The 27,987-nt window shown below is 37.7% G+C and overlaps 1 protein-coding gene and 1 long non-coding RNA gene across 2 annotated transcripts; both read left to right on the forward strand.

Annotated features, from left to right (window-relative positions):
• The first annotated feature begins 5,842 nt into the window (after positions 1–5,842).
• LOC137405506 (uncharacterized) lies at positions 5,843–6,851 on the forward strand. Its single transcript, XR_010979769.1, has 3 exons — positions 5,843–5,924; positions 6,596–6,662; positions 6,789–6,851. It is a non-coding gene; the product is annotated as an uncharacterized lncRNA (long non-coding RNA).
• Positions 6,852–6,919: 68 nt separating this feature from the next.
• Positions 6,920–27,797, forward strand: LOC137404129 (germ cell nuclear acidic protein-like). The gene is made up of 16 exons (XM_068090282.1): positions 6,920–6,949; positions 6,988–7,093; positions 7,194–7,266; positions 7,761–7,862; positions 8,057–8,109; positions 8,253–8,378; positions 10,577–10,675; positions 10,888–10,955; positions 16,735–16,895; positions 19,737–19,871; positions 21,337–21,421; positions 22,612–22,744; positions 22,902–22,983; positions 25,801–25,923; positions 27,461–27,605; positions 27,705–27,797. The coding sequence occupies exons 1-16, from the start codon at positions 6,920–6,922 to the stop codon at positions 27,795–27,797; spliced, it is 1,614 nt and encodes a 537-aa protein (XP_067946383.1).
• The last annotated feature ends 190 nt before the right edge of the window (positions 27,798–27,987 follow it).

Raw genomic sequence — 27,987 nt, forward strand, 5'->3', positions numbered from 1 at the left:
TAATGCGATTGATACAGATACATACTTCTCACCACCAAGTCTCTAAGTAGCTGCTTCCAAAGGTGTCAATAGATCTCGGACTTTCCTTAGCTTCTCCATTTTTTTACCTGGTATAAATACAAGTAGCTAATAAACCTGTAAAAGCACTTCCTTCTTGTGGATAGGGACTAAAATAAAACATTTACCTGTTGGTGATAAAATTTTCTTATGACTTTCACCACATCAAACAGCTTGAAAGCAATCAATATTTCGTAGAACACTGTTAATCATGGTTATTGTAGAAGCCCACCGAGTAGGTACATCTTGTTTCTGTAGCAAACAAAATGTGGATTTATGCTTACATTGTTGAATAATATACCAGTTAAAGCTGGGCATAATCATTTAAAATGAACACTAACCAGTGACTTCTTTAGAAGGTCCTGTTTGACTTGCTCGGCATGTAAAGAAGCAGTGTTTTTTGGAGAGTGCTTGAAATGACCTACAAGTTTTCGAGCTTTAGCCAACACCATCCATTTCTGCAGCTTTAATTCCCTTGTTGAAGAGAATGAACAACACAAGGAATGTGAATCCAATCAAATTTGGCTGCAGCACCCAGCATGTTTTTAGCAGAGTCAGTCCCTAAGCTTACTACTTTGTTGCTAATGCACCACTCATCAACAATAAATTGGATTTGTTTTGAGACCTTGTCAGCTGTATGACGTCCATCTTATTTTTTCTCAGCCAGAGTTAGTGTCTGCATCTTCCAATCATTGTCTATATAATGAGCAGTTACCCCAGCAATGCTTTCATTAGCACAGCTTGTCCAATAATCAGTTGTCAGTGCGATGAACTCGACATTTTGTAATTCGGCTTTGATACACTTCTTTTTTTTCGTATAGGCCTTCAACCTTTCTACTAATAGTGGTTCGACTTGGTGGTTTGTATTGTGGGTTAGCCACAGCTGTCTGTAGCACAGGTGTCCTTTAGCAAGATATTGCGGAGGCCGGGCCGTAGTCTACACACACAAAAAACAACAAAGGCCCACGTAGTTATGAGCAAAAACATAAGTATCCACCCAAATATCTCACCAATTCGATGAGCAGCACACACAAAAACTAAACCAATCGACAGAGCCACCCATCATGTCAAAATATTCCAAATTTCAAGTCATGTCTTGCACAACTCACCTTATGGTTTTTCAAGACTTGCCCAAAGTCCCTATTAATTTGAGACTGTCCCATTGCTGCTTTAGAAATGGTCGCCGCTAGCTTAACCTAACGTCCTGATTCAACATCTTACTAACTATCGGGGCATTGCTAAAAGAGGGAATCAAAAAGTTCGGGAGCACTCAGCAATGCCCCGATAGTTACTAAGATGTTGAATTAGGACGTCAGGCTAGGCTATCAGCGACCATTTCTAAAACAGCAATCGGACAGTCTCAAATTAATAGAGACTTTGGGACAAGTTTTGAGAAACCATAAGGTGAGTTGTGCCGGACATGAATTTAAACTTGGAATATTTTTACATGATGGGTGGCTCTGCCGATTGGTTTAGTTTTTGTGTGTGCTGCTTATCGGATTGGTAAGATATTTGGGTAGATACTTATGTTTTTGCTCATAACTACGTGGACCTTTGTTGCTTTTTTGTGTGTGTAGACTACGGCCCGGCTTCGGCAATATCCCGCTAAAGGACACCTGTGGTCTGTAGCAACTTGATAAATCGATTATCTTCAACAATGTTCATGGCCCTGACATTCATAGCAACCCATCTTGCAATAGCATTAGTGATCTTGTTTGACCTGTTTGGGGTAACAGGTCTAGTAAATGACACGATGGTTAGTTGCTGTTGCTTATTGTTTGCGACAGCTGGTAATGATTTCTGAGCGGTAGGATGAGAATTAGTTAAATGATATCTTAGTGAGGATGTGCTGTGGTGGTAGGCAAATTCTTTCTGGCATATATTGCACTTCACTTTCTTGTTTATGCTTCCAACAACGTTTGAAAACGTGCCACCGAGTATGGAGGACATATTTCTGCTTTTATGTTCCAATAAAGTGTCAATCTTATACAATTAATATTCCGAAGCTGAATTATGATTGTGATTTTTTTGGAAAATTAAAATCCTTGTGTAATTGATCTAAAAAAGTTGTAAAATGTAAACAAAAAATAGACTGTAAGATATTAAATAATACCGAAATCGCTTTTGTTGCTATTACCCAGAAACACTTCCAAACAACTAACAACATGGCGGCTTACAGCTAGATCGACTCAGTGCTTGTGTCATTGTACTGCAAGTTTTATGTTAGTGACTCCCTTAGTGTTTTCATAGATGAGTGCAAAATAATTGTGGTTGTATTTAATTGGTAAAAAAGTGCTGCTTGTCATAATATTTATTTGTTAGTAAATTAAATGCTAGCAACCTGCCACGTTGGTATCATATAGGTACTAAACAGTACAAAGGAAAGGAACCACATCAAGATCATCACCTCGGTTGCATTTTAATTGAAGACTAATTGGCTCGACTCAGTTAATCGTTTATTTGTATTGATCACGTTAATCGTTTAATTAACGCAATCATTGTGCAGATCTAATCTCACTATTAGTCTGTGAGAAGGTGTTTAGGTGGTTTAGGTTTAGCATCCTCATCCAGGAGCACCTGTCATTACCCGCTGAGTGTGCTGAAGAACCAGTTTCTGAAAAGAGCCTCCATTCTGTCATCTATCTTTGGCCGAGGGTATGCATCCTATTCGGTAACGGCATTCAAATGCCAGTATTCAATACGGAAACGCAACTTCTTGTCTTTCCTCTAGATCAGCACCACCAGTGGACTTCAGGCTCAGCCAGCTGGCTCTATTAGTTTGTTTTGCAAGTCTCGCAATCGTTGTTCGGCCTCTGCCCATTCTGATGAGGAAGATACCAGATAGGTCTGGTCCCCTCCCTGAGTGAAATATAGTGCTTGACCTTGGAGGTCTGACTCGCATCGTTGTTACTCATGCTAAAGGCAGTATCGCACGGGTCAGCAGGTTGGCCAACCTTTCCTCCTGGCTTGGTTCTTGGCAGTTTGGTCTGACTGTCTGTAACAGGGCCTCCTGTTATGCAGGCACTCATCCTTCTGACGCAGATTTCCTCATGACTCCTCGTGACCCATTCTTCCATGCCTATTTCTTTGCTGCAGAGGCGCTTTGTCATGCACCTGTTGGCTTTCTACGGCTGTGTATGTCCCAATGGTAGGGCAAATCAGGGGTTGTTTTGCAATGTTGAGGCACCTTGCAACCACTTGACCATCCAACCTTTGGGCAATTCCGGCTGGTTGTCTGTGGCGGACTTTCCAGGCAGCTTTCTAACACCTCCAAAGGGTAATAATTTCAATTGGTAACCCGGCAGTGAATAGCCATCTCCATTTGGGTCGGTTTCACCGATTCTCGCAACATTTGGGCTCTGCTTTGCAGCAGTTAGCTTTGCCTGTTCATACAAATCAGTGACTTCTCATTCATCGAACCCCGGCTACTCCAAGGAAGGTACTTACAAACAGCAGTAAAAACAACTACCTGGTTAAATTATAGTTAGGAACAGCAGTAAAACAACATCCTTAGTTGAATTATAGTTACTTAAAGGTTGACTTACAACAAAATTCACATTGCAGTTATTTGGTATCAAAAGATTCACCATGTCTTACTCTGCTGTGTTGTAGGTGCAAAATATGTGGAAATGGGATTTAAAGCTCAAAAACGAACGCATGATCGCCGCCATCACGAAACCGCCGTAAATTGGAATCGATTTATTTCTCTGACGTACTCAAACGATTTGGTTAGTGTTTTGACATGTGATGTTCTCACGTAAATTGAAAGACCAATAAAAGGCTCAATATAAAACTTCTCGTAGTACTAGTTTATGACAAACACTTCGGGTTTTACCGAAGAGCCTTTACCAAATATAGATGCTCGCTAGTTTACAGTTTTGTTTCTGCTTAGTCTAATAGTCTATTCGTAATCTGATCATTTGACCCATACTTCCTACCAAACAGCGCGAATAATTTCTGCAGCCTGTTTTAACTATTACAGGTGACCAACAGGCTCGTCATGTTTTTCAGAGGATGATATGCACTCCTTCGAGCTAAGGTTAAACAATTAAATGAATTTTTACAGTGGGTTTTGAGATATCAGTGCTCAAAATTACAGCATTACAATGATGATGAAATTGGCATGTAAGGATAATAGACATGGTTTTATTGAATGCGTGAAGTATATTTGTGAAAATATTTCGACGAATAAGGTTGCATGAAAGTGTAAACAGAAGCTATCTTGTTCAACTACGTCCCATTTGAGCTGTTTTGAAAAGCGAATCTAATCTACGGCAGTTTTGTGATGGCGGCGATTAACTGTTCGTTTTTTAGCTTTTAAGAGCTTGTAATCACATTTCCACATCTTTTGCACCTATAGCACAACAGAGTAAGACACGGTGAATCTTTTGATACCAAATAACTGTAATGTGAATTTTGTTGCAAGTCAACCTTTACAAACAGTGGTAAAACAACCACTTAGTTGAATTGTAGTAACTAAAGAACAACATTAAAAACAGCCACCTGGAAAATTATAGTTGCTTACAAACAGCTGTATCATACCTAATCTGTGTTAAACCTTCTATTATCAGCTCAGCATCGCCAAAACTTCTTCACGTAACCTCATACAGTAAATGCAAGTTTATTATCTTCACGTTTTCAAAATCTCACAGCCGTGTAAAATCTTTTCTCCACAATAGACATTCTAGCTTATATATCTAAATTATTTGTGCTAGAGACTGTGGTAGTATAATAGTAGTTGCAGTTTCTTTGGAACGCTTAATAAATTAACCTTTAAAGTGAAATCTACATTTCACTATTGTGATCGTGTTACTGACACCAAAAAAGTGCACCAGGATCTTGTCCGTTTAAAATCTACCAATTACATGGTATGTGGTTTTCATAGTTGGTTGTCATAATAATAATATTATGTCTCTTGATCAAATTTGCACATTGGTCAAGTCAAACCTTCATCACATTTGTATCACCTGTCAATTGTTTGTTGAAAGATTAGAGGTGAAATGAGACAGGTCTTTTATGTTCGAGACGAGACTCGAGGCACTTTCTTGTAAAAATTCGAGACACAGGACAGTAAAATAATGAGCATTTGGTGATGATTTCACTACACAAGGACTAGCGCACTTGATGTATGAAATTGATAAACCTCTTTAAATTGAGTTTTCTCCTAGTGTAAATGGTTTAAATACAACATTTTCATAGCGATATGCATGTATTTTTTGTAAACAGAAGTAACACAAACTGCTCTGAAATAGCGAAGTTATATATGTTTAAGAATTTTGAGCTTGATTGATAATAACTATTATAAACATGTTGCTTTGTACATGTATATTTTTACCATCTATTGAATAGGTCTTACTTTATTTCCTGCAACTTTATTTACCTTTTTCTGCAGCCATGTTTTAACAGCCATGCGCAGCCGCTTTAGTTTTATTTCCTGTATCGAGTTTGGCAATATTTAGGTCGGGGCGAGATAGATCCTAGACGAGACAGGTCGATACTCAAGATGTTTCGTTCCATCTCTATTAAAGATAGCAGCTGTAGCCATGCTACATGTTTCTATGAAAATGTTTATCTTTCTCGAAATATTCTGAGTGTTTCTCGAAGCATTCAGTATGTTTCACTACTGAATGCTTCAATTGCTGATGTACTGAGAGTAGTTCATCTTAATTTACTGTAGAAAAGTCTGAGTGTATGTACCCATTTTTCTTCCTTGAGCTTTTTATAGACAGTTTTTTATTATTATACAACCCCATATACTTACTTTGTGTGGTTTCTCATTTCGTTAGGCACAATGATAGATTCTGATAGCTCATTTGATGATCTGCTATTAGAGGGAAAGGAGGCGAGACAGCTTAAGAAGCAATCAGGTACTTTTATTCCAGGTGTATGGCGCTTCATATTCTTATAATACCTACTTATTCAAGTAGGCATGTATCAGGTATATAACTCATCATCTTCTTATATTACCTACTTGTTCAAGTAGACATGTATCAGGTGTATAACTTGTCATATTCTTATATTACCTACTTGTTCAAGTAGACATGTATCAGGTGTATAGCTCATCTTCTTATATTACCTACTTGTTCAAGTAGACATATATCAGGTGTATAACTCATCATATTCTTATACTACCTACTTATTCAAGTAGACATGTATCAGGTGTATAGTTCAACATATTCTTATATTACCTACTTATTCAAGTAGGCATGTATCAGGTGTATAGCTCATCATATTCTTATATTACCTTTTTTATCAAGTAGTGCTCTATGGTTTAAAGTCAATGTTCCACCGAAGCATATAGTGAGCTGCAGTTTATGTAGGTTACTTTGCTGACAGTTCTGTATTGTTATAGAATAGCTATTAGAATAGCTATTTAGAATCTGCTATATCGGTAGTGATGCCAGCAACTACAGGGTCAGTATCGTGAGCCTAGAGTTGAACAGATCTGCCATGCAACAACAGAAGTTAATTCTGCAGAAGGCCAGCATATTCATATATTCTTTGATGAATTAAACATGTCCTACTTTGTCCTTTACAGATATCATCAGCTACCAACTTGCAGATTTACTTACAGACGATGAAGATGATGGTTTGTGTCTTTCAAGGTACTCGCTATGCCTTCGGTAGTACTTCCTCACTCGCAAAAGTATTCAGAAAGACCAAATCAGTTATTGGTTCTCTATCATTAGAAAGATGAAAAAGGTTGTATTTAACATTTCTTTTGTTTTCAGGCCAACTGGCTCTGATAGTCTGACTGAGAATTCGGACTCTCCTAACAGTCTTTTATTATCACAAGCTTCATGCTCTGATCTTTCTCACTCTTCGTCTTCGGGCTCTAAGCGACGACTCACTTCCTCGATTGATGACTTTGATGGCCACCATCGGCAGTCATGTTTGACTGACTGCGAAGATTCCTCTTGTTCATCAAAGACAGACAGCGAGCTGCAAAGGGACTGTCAGTCAGGTGCGACGCATCACTTGTCTAGAGGTGATCAGTCCAGCCAGTCATCTGACGGTGATGAAGCTTATGAAAGATGTAAGCCAGCTTTTATCGTTAAAGATTTATGTATATTCCTTTACAAATCTCACGCAATCTCACTGAAGTCATTATCATGGGGTTGTCTTGTTTCCTATAGATTTAGAGAGAATTAGGGGAGGCCCTTACAGCCACCAGCAGCGCAACGCGGAGTACTTTACTGATGACGAAAGGTTAGTTTGCTGAAGCTTTTTTGCTTGTGTCTGTACAAACAATTCTCTAGGCTGTAGGATGGTACAAAGATGCCTCTCACACTCATTCCATAGACTCTTCTCGCAAAGTTTACTTTCGTTCACTATTATTCACCCATTATTTTTGTTCATTCTGATCATTCATGACACACTTTGACACACTCGCCTCTTGTATCTCTCTACTTTCATGAAAGTTTTTTAGTGTTTTGCATAAGCTAGCGGGTACCCTAAAACCTTTTTAATTTTTTATAAATCATTTTTTGTACAGGAGCGAAAGCTAAGTGTTTGCATTAATTACCAAAGTAATGACATCGTCTATTTGGGTCATGAGGTTGAGCTACTCTAGAAGCTTGTTCAGTACATTCATCATCTATTCCAATGCGTTCAATACTACAATGTCATGACGTTCTAGTTACAGTCCTATGTCAGCTAGAAGGATGCATTAACTATATTTCTATTTTTGCTTTGTTCACCAGTTTAGATGATTTCATAGTCTCTGACGAGGCTTCACTTAGCGGTGAGAGTAGCGCAGATGATAGGCTCTTCTATATCAAGACCACAAATTTACTCGAGGAGAGGTAAACTAGCTCTGCTCTACTATTTTCACTTTACTCAGCTCTTTGAAAGGTCGGTTTATTAGTGCTTTACTAGCCGCTGTGTTAGCTAGCTAGCTACTTGCTGACACATATCAATTCTGCGGTTACTAGTTTGTGATTTGCGTGATGTCACACATGGATGGGGAATGGCTAATAGTATATTTGGTTGTCTTCAGGTCAACTAGCGTTGCCGAGTCCTTATCATCTCAGGCTTCTGATGATTCAGTGGGTAGGTGCTTTACTTTAGTCTAGTCGGGTACTTAAGCTCAGCTTTATCTCATATGTCATGATATCATTTATCTTCTATTGTTTTTACCCTACCATGTACATTCAGTTAAATACGCTGCTCATTCATACATGTGTATATTGAAGAGGATGTTCCTCACTTCAATCTCTCCGGTGACATGACATCGATTTCCTTAGAAAAAACAAAAGAAGAATCAAGCTCAATATATCTACACAATTCAGTATCAAATGAAGGTTGTCTCAAAATTCCTGGTAGGCAATATATGTCATTCTCTGTATGGTTGATATGACATACAGCCAAACCTCAATATGTGAAATTAACCTTTTTGGCAAACATAAAACCTTTAATTGAACCCCACCTCTATTTGAACGCCACCTTGAGAGATGATTTGAAAAATAAACCGCCACTCTCCAATTGTACACCACCTCCGTTTGACCGCCACTTTTGACATTATTTGATCTTCATGAGCCCATAATATCAATTGATTAGTAGAAAAATGTCCACAAAATCACATTAATAATGAATCATTTACATCAATAACAATTAATTTTCTCGTTGCTCAATTCCAAAGCTTTTCGTTTTTTTTTCGTTAAAACTTTGAACGCATAGAAACATAGAATTAATTAATCACTCTCTCAGGTTAATAGTATAGTTTCTTGTTTAACGCGGTCTTGGTATTTCAAAGTGCATGTATATATAAAAAATGGTTTACATTTACGATGGTGGATGAACAACTAGTTTTAAGGTGAAGGTTGCGTTTAGCAAGCAAAATATTTACGCGTTGCTTTTGTGCTAAATGCTACCCGTAAAAGTATTGCCCTGCCAAGAATTAGTTTGAACTCTAATATCGACTAGATCAGCAAGGCGGAAGAAGAGTCGAGGTTAGAAGACATTGCCGAAAGTATTGCACAACCAGAAGAAGCTCGTTCCATTGAAAACAAAACTCAGAACACAGTTATTCAAGCAAACGATGGAAATATTTTAGTTTTAAAAACGGTAATTTTTTTTTGCATGTGATATATGTATGGTTTGTTTGTGTCACTTGTTCATGAACATATATCTTTGTAGCATTTGATTGATTATCATTATATAACTTATAAATTTGCAGATTTATAGCATATTATTTAATAGCATCCTTCCGGTTATCTTAACACGGCTTACAATGGATCGACGCTCATAATTCCTCTTCTATTGCACATAAAAAGCTAGTTTTGGCTGTAAACTGTAGCAAACATATCAATGAGTGCAATAAGCTTTTAATCAACATTGTTAAATATAAAATAAAAATTTGCATTCAAATTTAGAATTAAAAAAAATTCAACGCTAAAAAATATCATGGCACAGGCTATATATAATATCATCACGGATTAATTGCAATCAATAGATAACAACTGATAGAAATATTTCTCAGCTTCCCAATGCATGTTTTGTCTAGAGATCTTTGACAAATTAGAGGTAAGTTAGCAGATTGATTGCATCCAAAAGGTTTAACATCGCTCCGCTGGAAAAAAAGGGCAAAATATGTATAGGCGACATTCAGTTCGCCTGTAAAAGGGCTAAATTTATCTTCCCAAAATTCTGACAAGCTATTTAAAAAATACAACGCCAGCCTCTATTTGAACACCACCTCCAATTGACCGCCACAGGAGTGGTTGAAAAATAGAGCGCCATGGCGTTCAATCAGAAGTTTTACGGTATTTTATGTTAAAACTGACTCATTCCTAAGCAAATATTATTACAAAGATTCATTATATTCTATTTAATTCATTTTACAGCAAAAACACTTATTAATAACAACTTTGAGAAATGACTTGTATATATCGCTTTAAAACAAACGCAGTATAATACTATTTTTAGAAATCTAAAGGAAAAAGAGTAATTTACATTTAAAAACTATCAAGTAATAATACGTCCAATATTGCTACTTTTAGTGACACATCCGTGTAAGCAAAGATTTGACGATATGTAGATTCAGTGGTAGACTGATGCGTGTAGCTTACTCGAGCTTACCATAGATACAGTTTAACTCTACTAGATCTATAAATTTGAATTAATTTAGTACACAAATTTTTAATTATTTTTGTGTTATAATTATTTTTTTTATTAGCCTTTAACTTACAAAAGGGTAGTGTTTTGAGAATGTTGTATTTATTTTGTATGTTGATACAAATGTTTGCTATCGAAGCATTTTTATGTACAGGTTTAAATATATTGCATCGTGTGTGTTCTTATCGTATCTTGTGTACATTTTTGTATCCTACATACAATAAGGTATCTTGTGTACCGTGCTGGGTCATACATACAATATGGGATCCTATGTACAGTACATATGTACATTGTATCAGCAACCCATGGAAATAATGTCCTGAAGCATAGCTGATTTTGTGGAATTGCCTCATAGCTAACTGAGTCGCATTGATATTGAATTGAATTTATGACTATCCTACAGCTGCGAGAGCTGCATTGATATCAGATAGTGATGAATCCTTTGATGAGTTGATTCAGGAAGGAGTGAAGAACCAGAGGGAGGCAACTTCTCATCGTTCTGGTAAATATTGCATTCGTTGTCCATCTACACTCTACAGTATGTGACTGAGATACTTTTATGTGAAATGCTTGAGTTCCTCGTAAAAATTGGAGGGTTTTATTGTGCAAATTTTATTTGTTTAAACACTGTTGCCTCTCTCTCTCCCTCTCAGGACTTTTCATATAAGATTCTGTACGGTTGTTTCACTGTGCTACTGTTACCTTGGCTTTTAGATGGATCTTCAGACAGAAACACAAGCTCTTCACTCGCGAAGTCAAAGCAAAAAGATTCTCTTGACCTGGTGATGACATAATACCCATAGTTTTCCACTTATCATTTTCATTTCGTCACCGGTCACTCATTTCATCATGTTTCGTCACTCTCTATCCCCTCTATTCACTGACTCTCTACTTCCTCTATTCACTGACTCTCTACTTCCTCTGTCCACTGACTCTCTACTTCCTCTATTTACTGACTCTCTACCTCCTCTATTCACTGACTCTACTTCCTCTATTCACTGACTCTCTACTTCCTCTATTTACTGACTCTCTACCTCCTCTATTCACTGACTCTCTACCTCCTCTATTCACTGACTCTCTACTTCCTCTATTCACTGACTCTCTACCTCCTCTATTCACTGACTCTCTACCTCTTCTATTCACTGACTCTCTACTTCCTCTATTCACTGACTCTCTACTTCTTCTATTCACTGACTATCTACTTCCTCTATTCACTGACTCTCTACCTCCTCTGTTCACTGACTCTCTACTTCCTCTGTTCACTGACTCTCTACCTCCTCTATTCACTGACTCTCTACTTCCTCTATTCACTGACTCTCTACCTCCTCTATTCACTGACTCTCTACTTCCTCTATTTACTGACTCTCTACCTCCTCTATTCACTGACTCTCTACTTCCTCTATTCACTGACTCTCTACCTCTATTCACTGACTCTCTACTTCCTCTGTTCACTGACTCTCTACCTCCTCTGTTTACTGACTCTCTACTTCCTCTATTCACTGACTCTCTACCTCCTCTGTTCACTGACTCTCTACCTCCTCTGTTCACTGACTCTCTACTTCCTCTGTTCACTGACTCTCTACCCCCTCTATTCACTGACTCTCTATTTCCTCTGTTCACTGACTCTCTACCTCCTCTATTCACTGACTCTCTACTTACTCTATTCACTGACTCTCTACCTCCTCTATTCACTGACTCTCTACCTCCTCTATTCACTGACTCTCTACTTCCTCTATTCACTGACTCTCTACTTCCTCTATTTACTGACTCTCTACCCCCTCTATTCACTGACTCTCTACTTCCTCTATTCACTGACTCTCTACCTCCTCTATTCACTGACTCTCTACTTCCTCTATTCACTGACTCTCTACTTCCTCTATTCACTGACTCTTTACTTCCTCTATTTACTGACTTTCTACCTCCTCTATTCACTGACTCTCTACTTCCTCTGTTCACTGACTCTCTACTTCCTCTGTTCACTGACTCTCTACTTCCTCTATTCACTGACTCTCTACCTCCTCTATTCACTGACTCTCTACTTCCTCTATTCACTGACTCTCTACCTCCTCTATTCACTGACTCTCTACCTCCTCTATTCACTGACTCTCTACTTCCTCTATTTACTGACTCTCTACCTCTTCTATCCACTGACTCTCTACTTCCTCTATTCACTGACTCTCTACCTCTATTCACTGACTCTCTACTTCCTCTGTTCACTGACTCTCTACCTCCTCTGTTTACTGACTCTCTACTTCCTGTATTTACTGACTTTCTACCCCCTCTATTCACTGACTCTCTACTTCCTCTATTCACTGACTCTCTACCTCCTCTATTCACTGACTCTCTACTTCCTCTATTCACTGACTCTCTACCTCCTCTATTCACTGACTCTTTACTTCCTCTATTTACTGACTCTCTACCTCCTCTAATCACTGACTCTCTACTTCCTTTGTTCACTGACTCTCTACCCCCTCTATTCACTGACTCTCTACTTACTCTATTCACTGACTCTCTACCTCCTCTATTCACTGACTCTCTACTTCCTCTATTCACTGACTCTCTACCTCCTCTATTCACTGACTCTTTACCTCCTCTATTCACTGACTCTCTACTTCCTCTATTTACTGACTCTCTACCTCCTCTATTCACTGACTCTCTACTTCCTCTATTCACTGACTCTCTACCTCTATTCACTGACTCTCTACTTCCTCTGTTCACTGACTCTCTACCTCCTCTGTTTACTGATTCTCTACTTCCTCTATTCACTGACTCTCTACCTCCTCTGTTCACTGACTCTCTACCTCCTCTGTTCACTGACTCTCTACTTCCTCTGTTCACTGACTCTCTACTTCCTCTGTTCACTGACTCTCTACTTCCTCTATTCACTGACTCTCTACCTCCTCTATTCACTGACTCTCTACTTCCTCTATTCACTGACTCTCTACCTCCTCTATTCACTGACTCTCTACCTCTTCTATTCACTGACTCTCTACTTCCTCTATTCACTGACTCTCTACTTCCTCTATTTACTGACTCTCTACCCCCTCTATTCACTGACTCTCTACTTCCTCTATTCACTGACTCTCTACCTCCTCTATTCACTGACTCTCTACTTCCTCTATTCACTGACTCTCTACTTCCTCTATTCACTGACTCTTTACTTCCTCTATTTACTGACTCTCTACCTCCTCTATTCACTGACTCTCTACTTCCTCTGTTCACTGACTCTCTACTTCCTCTGTTCACTGACTCTCTACTTCCTCTATTCACTGACTCTCTACCTCCTCTATTCACTGACTCTCTACTTCCTCTATTCACTGACTCTCTACCTCCTCTATTCACTGACTCTCTACCTCCTCTATTCACTGACTCTCTACTTCCTCTATTTACTGACTCTCTACCTCTTCTATTCACTGACTCTCTACTTCCTCTATTCACTGACTCTCTACCTCTATTCACTGACTCCCTACTTCCTCTGTTCACTGACTCTCTACCTCCTCTGTTTACTGACTCTCTACTTCCTCTATTTACTGACTTTCTACCCCCTCTATTCACTGACTCTCTACTTCCTCTATTCACTGACTCTCTACCTCCTCTATTCACTGACTCTTTACTTCCTCTATTCACTGACTCTCTACTTCCTCTATTCACTGATTCTTTACTTCCTCTATTTACTGACTCTCTACCTCCTCTATTCACTGACTCTCTACTTCCTTTGTTCACTGACTCTCTACCCCCTCTATTCACTGACTCTCTACTTACTCTATTCACTGACTCTCTACCTCCTCTATTCACTGACTCTCTACTTCCTCTATTCACTGACTCTCTACCTCCTCTGTTCACTGACTCTTTACCTCCTCTATTCACTGACTCTCTACTTCCTCTATTTACTGACTCTCTACCTCCTCTATTCACTGACTCTCTACTTCCTCTATTCACTGACTCTCTACTTCCTCTGTTCACTGACTCTCTACCTCCTCTGTTTACTGACTCTCTACTTCCTCTATTCACTGACTCTCTACTTCCTCTGTTCACTGACTCTCTACTTCCTCTGTTCACTGATTCTTTACTTCCTCTATTTACTGACTCTCTACCTCCTCTATTCACTGACTCTCTACTTCCTTTGTTCACTGACTCTCTACCCCCTCTATTCACTGACTCTCTACTTACTCTATTCACTGACTCTCTACCTCCTCTATTCACTGACTCTCTACTTCCTCTATTCACTGACTCTCTACCTCCTCTGTTCACTGACTCTTTACCTCCTCTATTCACTGACTCTCTACTTCCTCTATTTACTGACTCTCTACCTCCTCTATTCACTGACTCTCTACTTCCTCTATTCACTGACTCTCTACCTCTATTCACTGACTCTCTACTTCCTCTGTTCACTGACTCTCTACCTCCTCTGTTTACTGACTCTCTACTTCCTCTATTCACTGACTCTCTACTTCCTCTGTTCACTGACTCTCTACTTCCTCTGTTCACTGACTCTCTACTTCCTCTATTCACTGACTCTCTACCTCCTCTATTCACTGACTCTCTACTTCCTCTATTTACTGACTCTCTACCTCCTCTATTCACTGACTCTCTACTTCCTTTGTTCACTGACTCTCTACCCCCTCTATTCACTGACTCTCTACTTACTCTATTCACTGACTCTCTACCTCCTCTATTCACTGACTCTCTACTTCCTCTATTCACTGACTCTCTACCTCCTCTGTTCACTGACTCTTTACCTCCTCTATTCACTGACTCTCTACTTCCTCTATTTACTGACTCTCTACCTCCTCTATTCACTGACTCTCTACTTCCTCTATTCACTGACTCTCTACCTCTATTCACTGACTCTCTACTTCCTCTGTTCACTGACTCTCTACCTCCTCTGTTTACTGACTCTCTACTTCCTCTATTCACTGACTCTCTACTTCCTCTGTTCACTGACTCTCTACTTCCTCTGTTTACTGACTCTCTACTTCCTCTATTCACTGACTCTCTACCTCCTCTATTCACTGACTCTCTACTTCCTCTATTCACTGACTCTCTACCTCCTCTATTCACTGACTCTCTACCTCCTCTATTTACTGACTCTCTACTTCCTCTATTTACTGACTCTCTACCTCCTCTATTCACTGACTGTCTACCTCCTCTATTCACTGACTCTCTACCTCCTCTATTCACTGACTCTCTACTTCCTCTTTTCACTGACTCTCTACCTCCTCTGTTTACTGGCTCTCTACTTCCTCCATTTACTGACTCTCTAATTTTATTAGCGTACTGATTAATTTTCTATCTTTTTAGTATTTTGGTAACAACTTGTAACAACCTGTACGTCGCTGCCATTGTTTACTAATATCAGCTTTAAAGGTTGACTTGCAACAAAATTTACACTACAGTTATTTGGTATCATAAGATTCACCTTGTCTTACTCTATTGTGTTGTAGGTGCAAAATATGTGGAAAGGTGATTGCAAGCTCTTATTAGAAAAATATCATCGTCATTTCCTTTACTTTCACTGCTTAGGACATCAGTTGAAATACCAAAGTACTCATTATAAGTGTCCAAAATGTCAGAGTCCGGCAGAATCGGCAAAAAAGAAACGATTACTTTTCAGTACTTTGACGTTTATTATGATGTGTAATATGTTACTGTTATTATATTTCAAAAGTATTATCTGCGAAATTAAGTAATAGGCCTACATTTTCTTATAGATATACATCTATTTCTATGACAACCAGCTAAAATCTGTTTGGATTTCTAAATTCAGCATAGTTTTTTAGAAATAAATACAGAAATCTAGATGAATATCACAGCTTTTTGATATTGGTTGCTATGACGTTTTGAAATGTAAACAAAAATGTGCTTTGGTTTTCGTTTCGCAAACTTTCACACCAGTTTTCTTAGAACTATATTTTCGCACTAATGGTAAACATGCATTCAGTTTGTTGACCATAAAATCTGCTGTAATTAAGCTGGAATCAAGTTTTTTTCTCAAAATAGCTGGGAATTTTCTCCTTCAGCTACTAATGTAGATAACTCTAAATCTCACACACCCGACTTAACCATGGTTTCTGTGACATGGCCCATTTCTTTATTTTGCTCCAGTTTGCAAAAAACTTCCAGACACACGTGAATGCTAATGCTTGCTTTCTGTTACAGATACTGTCAAAACCATTCTACATTCAACACAACCAACTTTCAAACTGTGTATATTACACAGCAGTTTGCCATTTTACTTCTAATACTGCATTTCTCCTATTGCAGGGGAGAGATATAAACATATAATATTTTCCTTTCATTATTGCTGTTTATTGTACATAATAACACCCAGTACTTTACAGCTACCATTGCAGTTCTCCTATTGCACTGCAGTGCCATTCGACTGCTAATATTGCATTTCTCAACCATCAGTACCCTTTCTTTTACCATTATCACTTTGGTCGTGGGCTGTATGATGGGAATTTCTAGTATATTTTCAATGTTTGCAATGATAATAGATGCACATCCTTGTTTTCATGTTATAACTGTGCAATAAAGCATACGATATCTGCTCTTTCCTAGGATGTATCTTCTCTGGTATTGACTGACAGTGATGATCAGGTAATGATCGTAAGCGAACCTATTAAAACTTCTAGTAGACGACCTATTTCTACTAATTCTCAGACTTGCCGCCCTTTTGCTCCCAGGGGCTTTGGCAATAACTATACACCACCAACTAACAGGTAAGTTAGCATCTAGTTAAGCTATTGCCGTGTATCATGCTAGGTTGTCTCTGCAATAGTGCTGATTGTAGGACAATATTTAACAGCAATCTAAAGCATGTGACGATGACTTCAACAATCGGAGATACTTTGGCTGTCTTAGCTTTATCCACAAGAATGTGTTATTTTCCCATTTCTATAAATAGCAGTCTGACTTACTCTGCTTCTCATTATATAGATACAGTGCACCCTCGAGATCCGATTACCCTGATATAAGATTTTTTCACCTTACGAAGTGGAACATGGTAAGACATTCACCTCGCCATACAAATTTTATTTCACCATACGAGTTCAAGAAAATTTTTGTCGGAGTTCGAATTTGGCAGTCGGTGAGTTTATTACGTACGTCGAAATAACAGACCTGCCAAAATGCGGTTCGCCGAAAACATTTTCACAACCTTTAGAAGAGGCACGATGACCGAATTTTCTCAGGTCGGCTTTCCATGTGGGAAATTTTGTGAAAAGCAAGAGCAAATATTCATTTTTAGCATTATACTCCATATTTTTATAAACTTTTATTCAGCATACAATATAACTACATGTATCTATATTTAATTTGTTAGCTATGGAATCTGAGACCGATACAAACGCTACAAGACGAAGGAAAAATTATTTTTATGACAACAAAATTGGAGGTCATAAATAAGTTAAAAGAAGGCGCTGGTATTGCTAATATTGCCAAGGAATATGGTCGCAATCAATTAACAATTGCGATTATTGTTATTAAAAACAAGAAATTCGTTAAAGCAAACTCAAGGAGGAGCTTAGGACTGGCGACTTGAAGGAGTTCAAGGCACGAGATCTGTATTTAAGTTGAGCATCCATTTAGTAGTAGCAAGTAAAAGAGAAAGAAACCTACATCGGCAGAACAATGTCAAGTGTTTAATTTACTGGTGTCTACTGGTACATAAAAACAATACCGTACGATGCATGTATTAGGTATATCATTAATTTATCTTCTTTGTGTGGCGTGTTCTTCATGTTGTATTCACTCCATGTTTGATTTTATTTCATGTTTAATTTATTTCATTTTGATTTGTTTTATTTTCTTGTTTAATCATGACTTTGCAGGTAGGCCTCTTTTTTACTACGTAAATATAAATCATGTATGTATGTAACTCTTATATAACTAGCTACTCAAGATAGTTGGCACATTCACATTACTTTCTAGAATTTGTTAAAGCCTTGCCTTTTGGGGTGTAAATACATACAAACTTCTGCATGTACATTGATTCTTGTGCACATTTCATACAAGGCAAACTACTGTACAACCTTTTCTGGACCCTCTTATAAGCGTTAGCTAGCTAGCAATTTCCTGCATTGCACCAGCATCTACAGTGCACCAGCAAGCATCATCCTCAATAAGTGATGAAGTAAGCTATTTTCTACATGGCACCAAGTTAGCTTGTTTTTTAGAGCATTCTCTGCACCAGCAGGAAAGCTGTGTCTTCCTGGCCATTTCTGCTTTTTATGACCCTAAAGTATAAAAAATTTTCTTTCAAAAACGTTGTAACAAATTGGAAAAAACAATTGGACAGGACTAGACAACCTTTTTTAGCCTGCCAAAAAAGTCCATTTCATTACGTAGTAAATTTAGTTTTTAACTGTATTGTAACATAATCAGCATTGATACGTCTTTGCCTCTTTTCTGCTCTACTCGCTACATGTACCATCTCAAGTCATGTTACTCCAAAGGTATGTACGTCCTGTATAATTAGCATTGATACGTCTTTGCCTCTTCTTTGCTCCACTCGCTACATGTACCATGTCAAGTCATGTTACTCCAAAGGTATGTACGTCCTGTATAATTAGCATTGATATGCATTTGCCTCTTCTCTGCTCTACTTGCTACATGTACCAGCTCAAGTCATGTTACTCCAAAGGTATGTACGTCCTGTATAATTAGCATTGATATGCCTTTGCCTCTTCTCTGTTCTACTCGCTACATGTACCAGCTCAAGTCATATTACTCCAAAGGTATGTATGTCCTGCATAGTAAATAAAATTTCACTTTTTTTTTTCGGTAGCCATTAAGTGGTCAAGTGCACGAGAGGCCACTTTTGGTAACTGCATCGCTCGGCCTTTCTTGTTGAATTAGGTTGAAAAAGGTTTTAACCAGACACGCTAAATGTCAAAGTGGAGACAGCAGCTGATGATGAATAAAATTTTTGTGGTATAAAGTTGAAATTCAGTAAAATTGTTGAAAAACATACTAAAACTCAGTTTCAAGTGTGAGTTTAGTAAGCTAAACTTATTTGAAGTGGACTGAAAGTTTATGTTATGCATACGTCTTAAAGGTAAGAACTTTTTACCGTATGTACTGCACTTAGTCACACATTATGATGTTGCATTTTACAGTATTGCAGAACATAATCACTAGGTGCACTTAATACAATGCAGCTACTGTAGGTAACTATAGTTACTAATATTGACATACTATTTTGTTACTATTTTTCAATATGTACAGCATTTTAATAAAATGTTGGACGATTTTTACCATTTTTATTTTGCATTGTATAATTACAATGGTTTCTATACCCCTACATACAATTTTTTCACCATACGATGCCAACCTTGGAACGGATGAACATCGTATCTCAAGGGTGCGCTCTATGTGGTTAATGGCTCGAAGTAGAGCAAGCACGTAAACTTCTGTTCACAAGCTATCTCCATGTCCACGAACTTCCTTTCACACAAGTTGGCATTAATTTGTGTTTATCTTGTTCTGTCAATTTGTATGGTGCTGGTAGACCCGTTACTGCAAATTGTGTTTTGGGGTAAGTTTCTATTGTTCATTTTCAGAACATTTTCTGAAAAAAAGCAGCCCGTATTTCAAGCAAAGACTGAGCCGAGGCTCCGAACGACTGAAAGCAGTTTTTTGTCATCGTTGTCAACTCATCTTGATAAAAATCAGCGAAGACACCATGCTGCTGAGAAGTAAGTGAGCACTTAGCATTAGCTCAACTTGACAGAGTTTTGTTGTAATTGAACAATGCAGGAAGTTGGACGACATCGAAAGCTCAGTCTATCACAGGTAATCAGTTTGTTACGGGTACTTGATTTGTTAAAGGTACTTGGTCTGTTGCCGGTACTTGATCTGTTATGGGTACTTGGTCTGTTACAGATACTTGGTATGTTATGGGTACTTGGTCTGTTACAGGTACTTGATCTGTTATGGGTACTTGGTCTATTACAGGTACTTGGTCTGTTACAGGTACTTGATCTGTTACGGGAACTTGGTCTGTTACATGTACTTGATCTGTTACATGTACTTGGTCTGTTACGGTTACTTGATCTGTTACAGGTACATGAGCTGTTACGGGTACTTGATCAGTTATGGGTACTTGGTCTGTTGCAGGTACTTGATCTGTTATGGGTACTTGGTCTGTTACAGGTACTTGGTCTGTTATGGGTACTTGGTCTGTTACAGGTACTTGATCTGCTACGGGTACTTGGTCTGTTACAGGTACTTGGTCTGTTACAGGTACTTGATCTGTTACGAGAACTTGGTCTGTTACAGGTACTTGATCTGTTACAGGTACTTGGTCTGTTACGGTTACTTGATCTGTTACAGGTACTTGAGCTGTTACGGGTACTTGATCAGTTATGGGTACTTGGTCTGTTGCAGGTACTTGATCAGTTACGGGTACTTGGTCTTTTACAGGTACTTGATCAGTTACGGGTACTTGATCTGTTACAGGTACTTGATCTGTGACGGGTACTTGATCTGTTACAGGTACTTGATCTGTTCTAGGTACTTGAGCTGTTACGGGTACTTGATCAGTTATGGGTACTTGGTTTTTTACGGGGACTTGATCAGTTACGGGTACTTGATATGTTACGTGTTTTCGATCTGTAACGCGTACTTGATTCGTTTTGGATACTTGGTTTGTTACGGTTACTTGTTCTGTTACAGGTACTTGAGCTGTTACGGGTACTTGATCAGTTATGGGTACTTGGTCTGTTGCAGGTACTTGATCAGTTACTGGTACTTGGTCTTTAACAGGTACTTGATCAGTTACGGGTACTTGATCTGTTACAGGTACTTGATCTGTTCCAGGTACTTGAGCTGTTACGGGTACTTGATCAGTTATGGGTACTTGGTTTTTTACGGGTACTTGATCAGTTACGGGTACTTGATATGTTACGTGTTTTCGATCTGTAACGCGTACTTGATTCGTTTTGGATACTTGGTTTGTGACGGTTACTTGTTATGTTACAGGTACTTGAGCTGTTACGGGTACTTGATCAGTTATGGGTACTTGGTCTGTTGCAGGTACTTGATCAGTTACAGGTACTTGGTCTTTTACAGGTACTTGATCAGTTACGGGTACTTGATCTGTTCTAGGTACTTGATCAGTTACGGGAACTTGATCTGTTACGGGTACTTGATCTGCTCCAGGTACGTGCGGGAGTTTAAGAAATACAAAGATGAGCTAGTGAAGAGGCTCAATGCTTTTTACAACCAAAATATATATGGTAACAAAGTAAGTTACGATACTGTTATCTATCTTATTACATGCTTTTTATCTCATTCAGCAGTTAGATTTTGGTTTTGTCATTCTGTTTATCAAACTTTCTGGTATCCTTGTTTCTTTACCGCAATGGCGTAGTAGCTTTATAGTATTACTACTATAGTTGCGGTGTAGGTGTAGTATCATTATAGTTACGCTGTACTATTATAATAGTTCTATATAGTATTATCTTAGTTACTCTGTACTATAGTTGTATGTAGTATCATCATAGTTACGCTGTACTATAGTTGTATGTAGTATCATCATAGTTACGCTGTACTATAAGTCTATATACTGTAGTATCATCATAGTTACACTGTGCTATTATAATAGTTCTATATAGTATTATCTTAGTTACTCTGTACTATAGTTCTATGTAGTATCATCATAGTTACTCTGTACTATAGTTCTATGTAGTATCATCATAGTTACTCTGTACTATAGTTGTATGTATCATCATCATAGTTACTCTGTACTATAGTTTTATTTAGTATCATCATAGTTACTCTGTACTATAGTTCTATGTAGTATCATCATAGTTACTCTGTACTATAGTTGTATGTAGTATCATCATAGTTACGCTGTACTATAGTTGTAAGTAGTATCATCATAGTTACGCTGTACTATAGGTCTATATAGTATTATTATAGTTACTCTGTACTATTATAATAGTTCTATATAGTATTATCTTAGTTACTCTGTACTATAGTTCTATGTAGTATCATCATAGTTACGCTGTACTATAGGTCTATATAGTATTATCATAGTTACGCTGTACTATTATAATAGTTCTATATAGTATTATCTTAGTTACTCTGTACTTTAGTTCTATGTAGTATCATCATAGTTACGCCGTACTATACGTCTATATAGTATTATCATAGTTACGCTGTACTATTATAATAGCTCTATATAGTATTATCTTAGTTACTCTGTACTATAGTTCTAGTTAGTATCATCATAGTTACTCTGTACTATAGTTTTATGTAGTATCATCATAGTTACGCTGTACTATAGTTGTATGTAGTATCATCATAGTTACTCTGTACTATAGTTTTATGTAGTATCATCATAGTTACTCTGTACTCTAGTTTTAGTGCGATTGTAATAGTACAGCTGTTGTCATTCTAGTACCGTGTTACGAGTCTGTGAACCTGTTTCAGTTGAATGATGTTACCATAACCTTCAATAAACTGCTACTTAAAACGGCTGGGTTGTGTAAATACATGAAGACCAGTGCCAGTCACGCTAGACAAGCCTCCATTGAGCTCTCGGAGAAAGTCTGTGATACAGCAGGTCGGTACAGCTAGTTGTGGCTTCTGTCCATCTCGAGAGATGGTTGTGATTCCTGTTATGGAGGCATCTACAAATTATTCGTGGTTGCAAACAAATTACATACAGATATGAGGTTTGCTTCTGTCTTCAATTTTTTGTATGTTAAACTGCTTTGTAGAGAGAGTTAGGGATACTTTGATACATGAGATGTGCCACGCTGCAGTTTGGATAGTGGATGGTGTAGAAGATGGCCACGGCAGGTAAGTTACATATCATATCACCCAGTACAATAAGTTACATGTAGGTATATTATCACATATCACATGTAAGGGGTATCATAAATACCCCTTACATCAGGTAAACTATTTATGACTGCGGCTAAGCTAAGAGGCACGGCAGGTAACCTATCCATTACAGACTTGCAACAAAATTCACATTACAGTTATTTGGTATCAAAAGATTCACCATGTCTCACTCTGTTGTGTTGTAGGTGCAAAATATGTGGAAATGTGATTACCAGCTCTTAAAAGCTCAAAAACGAACAGTTAATCGCAGCCATCACGAAACCGCTAGATTGGAATCAGTTTATTTCTCTGACGTAGTCAATCCATTTGGTTATTGTTTTGACACGTGATGTTCTCACGTGAATTGAAAGGCCAATAAAAGGCTCAATATAAAACCTCTCATAGCACTAGTTTATGACAAACACTTCAGGTTTTACCGAAGAGCCCGTATCAAATATAGATGCTCGCTACTTTACAGTTTTGTTTCGGCTTGGTCTAATCTTCTAGTCGTAATCTGATCATGTGACCCATACTTCCTGCCAAACAGCGCAAATAATTTTTGCAGTATTTTTCAATTATCACAGGTGACCAACAGGCTCGTCATGTTTATCAGATGATGATATGTACTCCTTTGAGCTAAGGTTAAAAAATTAATCGAATTTTCATGGTAGGCTACGAAATATCAGTGCTGAAAGTGACAGCATTACAATGATGATGAAATAGACGCATAAGGACAATAGACATAGTTTTATTCAATGCAAGAAGTATATTTGTGAAAATATTTCGACGACTGAGGTTCCGTGAAAGTGTAAACAAAAGCCATCTCGTTCAACTACGTCCCATTTGAGCCGTTTTGGAAAGGTATTCTAATCTACGACAGTATTGTGATGGCGGCGATTAACTGTTCGTTTTTGAGCTTTTAGGAGCTTGTAATCACATTTCCACATATTTTGCACCTACAGCGCAACAGAGTAAGACATGGTGAATCTTTTGATATCAAATAACTGTAATGTGAATTTTGTTGCAAGTCAACCTTTAACTACCGGTATTTATCGCCGCAGGCAAATTATTTATCAAAGCAGGTAAATTAAAAAATGCACCTGTCAAAGCGGGTAATCTACTCATCACTGCAGGTAAACTACCTGTTGTTTACCTATCAAAGCTGGTAAACAACCTATCATGTCAGGTAAATTCTTTCTCACAACATGTAATCTACTACTTATAACAGGCAAACTTTACTGAAGGTAAACTACCTCTTACAGCAGGTGAACTATCTCTTACAGCAGGTAAGTTACCTTTTACAACAAGTATACTACCTTTTAGAGAAGGCGAACTGCCTCTTACAACAGATAAACCACCATTCATATTGTGTGCATACAGCTTGAAGCCTTTATTGAAATTTTCAGCCTAGTAGCTCCATAGTCGTCACAAGTATTTCTCATCTACATAAGTGCTAAATACATTTCAGCTCAACATAGCCACATACATGTACATTATGTTCTACATACTTTGTAGAGGCTGTTTAATGACATGTGAAGTTTCTTAGTGCAGCTGCACGCTTTTTATGAGTTATGTTTTAAGGCATTCGTTTTACACATTCCTAACTTTTACAAATGTGATTATCACTTGAAATGGACTCATCATTACACATTCATATGCATTACAAATGTGATTATCACTTGAACTGGACTCATCATTACACATTCATATGCATTACAAATGTGATTATCACTTGAACTGGACTCATCATTACACATTCATATGCATTACAAATGTGATTATCACTTGAAATGGACTCATCATTACACATTCATATGCATTACAAATGTGATTATCACTTGAAATGGACTCATCATTACACATTCATATGCATTACAAATGTGATTATCACTTGAAATGGACTCATCATTACACATTCATATGCATTACAAATGTGATTATCACTTGAAATGGACTCATCATTACACATTCATATGCGTTACAAATGTGATTATCACTTGAACTGGACTCATCATTACACATTCATATGCATTACAAATGTGATTATCACTTGAAATGGACTCATCATTACACATTCATATGCATTACAAATGTGATTATCACTTGAAATGGACTCATCATTACACATTCATATGCATTACAAATGTGATTATCACTTGAAATGGACCCATCATTACACATTCATATGCATTACAAATGTGATTATCACTTGAAATGGACTCATCATTACACATTCATATGCATTACAAATGTGATTATCACTTGAAATGGACTCATCATTACACATTCATATGCATTACAAATGTGATTATCACTTGAAATGGACTCATCATTACACATTCATATGCATTACAAATGTGATTATCACTTGAAATGGACTCATCATTACACATTCATATGCATTACAAATGTGATTATCACTTGAAATGGACTCATCATTACACATTCATATGCATTACAAATGTGATTATCACTTGAAATGGACCCATCATTACACATTCATATGCATTACAAATGTGATTATCACTTGAAATGGACTCATCATTACACATTCATATGCGTTACAAATGTGATTATCACTTGAACTGGACTCATCATTACACATTCATATGCATTACAAATGTGATTATCACTTGAAATGGACTCATCATTACACATTCATATGCATTACAAATGTGATTATCACTTGAAATGGACCCATCATTACACATTCATATGCATTACAAATGAACTTATCATCCGTATTACAATTGTTGCTCCATCTCTTTGCTATTGGTCTCTGTATGACTGTAGGTATTGGCAATTCTGGAGTAGAAAGGCTGAGCTCGCATGTAAAGAACTTCCTCCCATCAGGCGTTGTCATAGTTACGATATTACAACTAAATTTGTCTATGAATGTACAAGGTGCAAGTACCAGTAAGTACCAAGTTGAGTGTTAAAGTGCTTCTTAGAGTGCTTCTGTCTAATTGTCCCCAAGTTCTTGTCTGTAATTACTAATAATCAACCATGTCTAAGTGTCCCCAAGTTCTTGTCTGTAATTACTAATAACCAACCATGTCTAAGTGTCCTCAAGTTCTTGTCTGTAATTACTAATAACCAACCATGTCTAAGTGTCCCCAAGTTCTTGTCTGTAATTACTAATAACCAACCATGTCTAAGTGTCCCCAAGTTCTTGTCTGTAATTACTAATAACCAACCATGTCTAAGTGTCCACAAGTTCTTGTCTGTAATTACTAATAACCAACCATGTCTAAGTGTCCCTAAGTTCTTGTCTGTAATTATTAATAACCAACCATATCTAAGTGTCCTCAAGTTCTTGTCTGTAATTACTAATAACCAACCATGTCTAAGTGTCCCCAAGCTCTAGTCTGTAATTACTAATAACCAACCATGTCTAAGTGTCTCCAAGTTCTTGTCTGTAATTACTAATAACCAACCATGTCTAATTGTCCCCAAGTTCTTGTCTGTAATTACTAATAACCAATCATGTCTAAGTGTCCCCAAGTTCTTGTCTGTAATTACTAACAACCAATCATGTCTAAGTGTCCCCAAGTTCTTGTCTGTAATTACTAATAACCAACCATGTCTAAGTGTCCTCAAGTTCTTGTCTGTAATTACTAATAACCAACCATGTCTAAGTGTCCCCAAGTTCTTGTCTGTAATTACTAATAACCAACCATGTCTAAGTGTCCCCAAGTTCTTGTCTGTAATTACTAATAACCAACCATGTCTAAGTGTCCCCAAGTTCTTGTCTGTAATTACTAATAACCAACCATGTCTAACTGTCTCCAAGTTTTTGTCTGTTATTACTAATAACCAACCATGTCTAATTGTCCCCAAGTTCTTGTCAGTAATTACTAATAACCAATCATGTCTAAGTGTCCCCAAGTTCTTGTCTGTAATTACTAACAACCAATCATGTCTAAGTGTCCCCAAGTTCTTGTCTGTAATTACTAATAACCAATCATGTCTAAGTGTCCCCAAGTTCTTGTCTGTAATTACTAATAACCAACCATGTCTAAGTGTCCACAAGTTCTTGTCTGTAATTACTAATAACCAACCATGTCTAAGTGTCCCCAAGTTCTTGTCTGTAATTACCGATAACCAACCATGTCTAAGTGTCCACAAGCTCTTCTCTGTAATTTTTAATAACCAATCATGTCTAAGTGTCCCCAAGTTATTGTCTGTAATTACTAATAACCAACCATGTCTAAATGTCCCCAAGTTCTTGTCTGTAATTACTAATAACCAACCATGTCTAAGTGTCCCCAAGCTCTTGTCTGTAATTTTTAATGACCAACCATGTATGATTGTGTCCATGTTTTAGTCTGTATTTAACAACAACCAACCATGTCTGGATTTCCGATGTTTTTGTCTGTAAGCAAGTACTAGCTAGATGTGTATTACATTTATTTCACTAAACAGCATAACTTCTATTATCTGCCCATCACAGAATAGGTCGGCACTCCAAGTCACTCGACACGGAAACAAAAGTCTGCGGCAGGTGTAGAGGAAAGTTTCAGTTGTTGACTCGTACATCTAAAGGACAGATGACTCCAGTTTCTTCCACTCCCAATAGATTTGCCTTGTTTATCAAGGTAAGCTTGATGACACTATGGGTTTCATAGCTTGACATCAGCCTCTTCGCGGTGTATTTCAAGCCATTGTATGTCATGGCTGTGTGAAATATTCTGTAGGACAATTATGGTCCGATTAGGAAGGAAACCTCATCACACCAGCAAACCATGCAGCAGTTGTCAGAGAATTTTACTAGGCGACTCAATTTCTAACCATACATGGATGTAATTTCATTTTCTTACTCAGTTGCTAGTCTACACGGACCTATCATATCGTTACGTATTGTAAAATCACGCATGACTACTATCATCTGATTTCAGTGAACTGTCTAATATATTTTTCAACTAATCTAGTTTTAATCTAATCCCTGGTTTGCATTTTTACCACAAGTGTTTGTTTTTG

The sequence above is a fragment of the Watersipora subatra genome, chromosome 9 (genome assembly GCF_963576615.1).
Source record: "Watersipora subatra chromosome 9, tzWatSuba1.1, whole genome shotgun sequence".
In the NCBI taxonomy this organism is placed as follows: Eukaryota; Metazoa; Bryozoa; class Gymnolaemata; order Cheilostomatida; family Watersiporidae; genus Watersipora; species Watersipora subatra.

Excerpts from the sequence above, each read along its gene's own strand:
- LOC137404129 (XM_068090282.1), top strand. The coding sequence starts at position 6,920 with ATGACTTTGATGGCCACCATCGGCAGTCAT. Across the intron at positions 16,896-19,736 it reads TATACACCACCAACTAACAG|AACATTTTCTGAAAAAAAGC; the intron begins GTAAGTTAGCAT and ends GTTCATTTTCAG. Across the intron at positions 27,606-27,704 it reads GATTTGCCTTGTTTATCAAG|GACAATTATGGTCCGATTAG; the intron begins GTAAGCTTGATG and ends AATATTCTGTAG.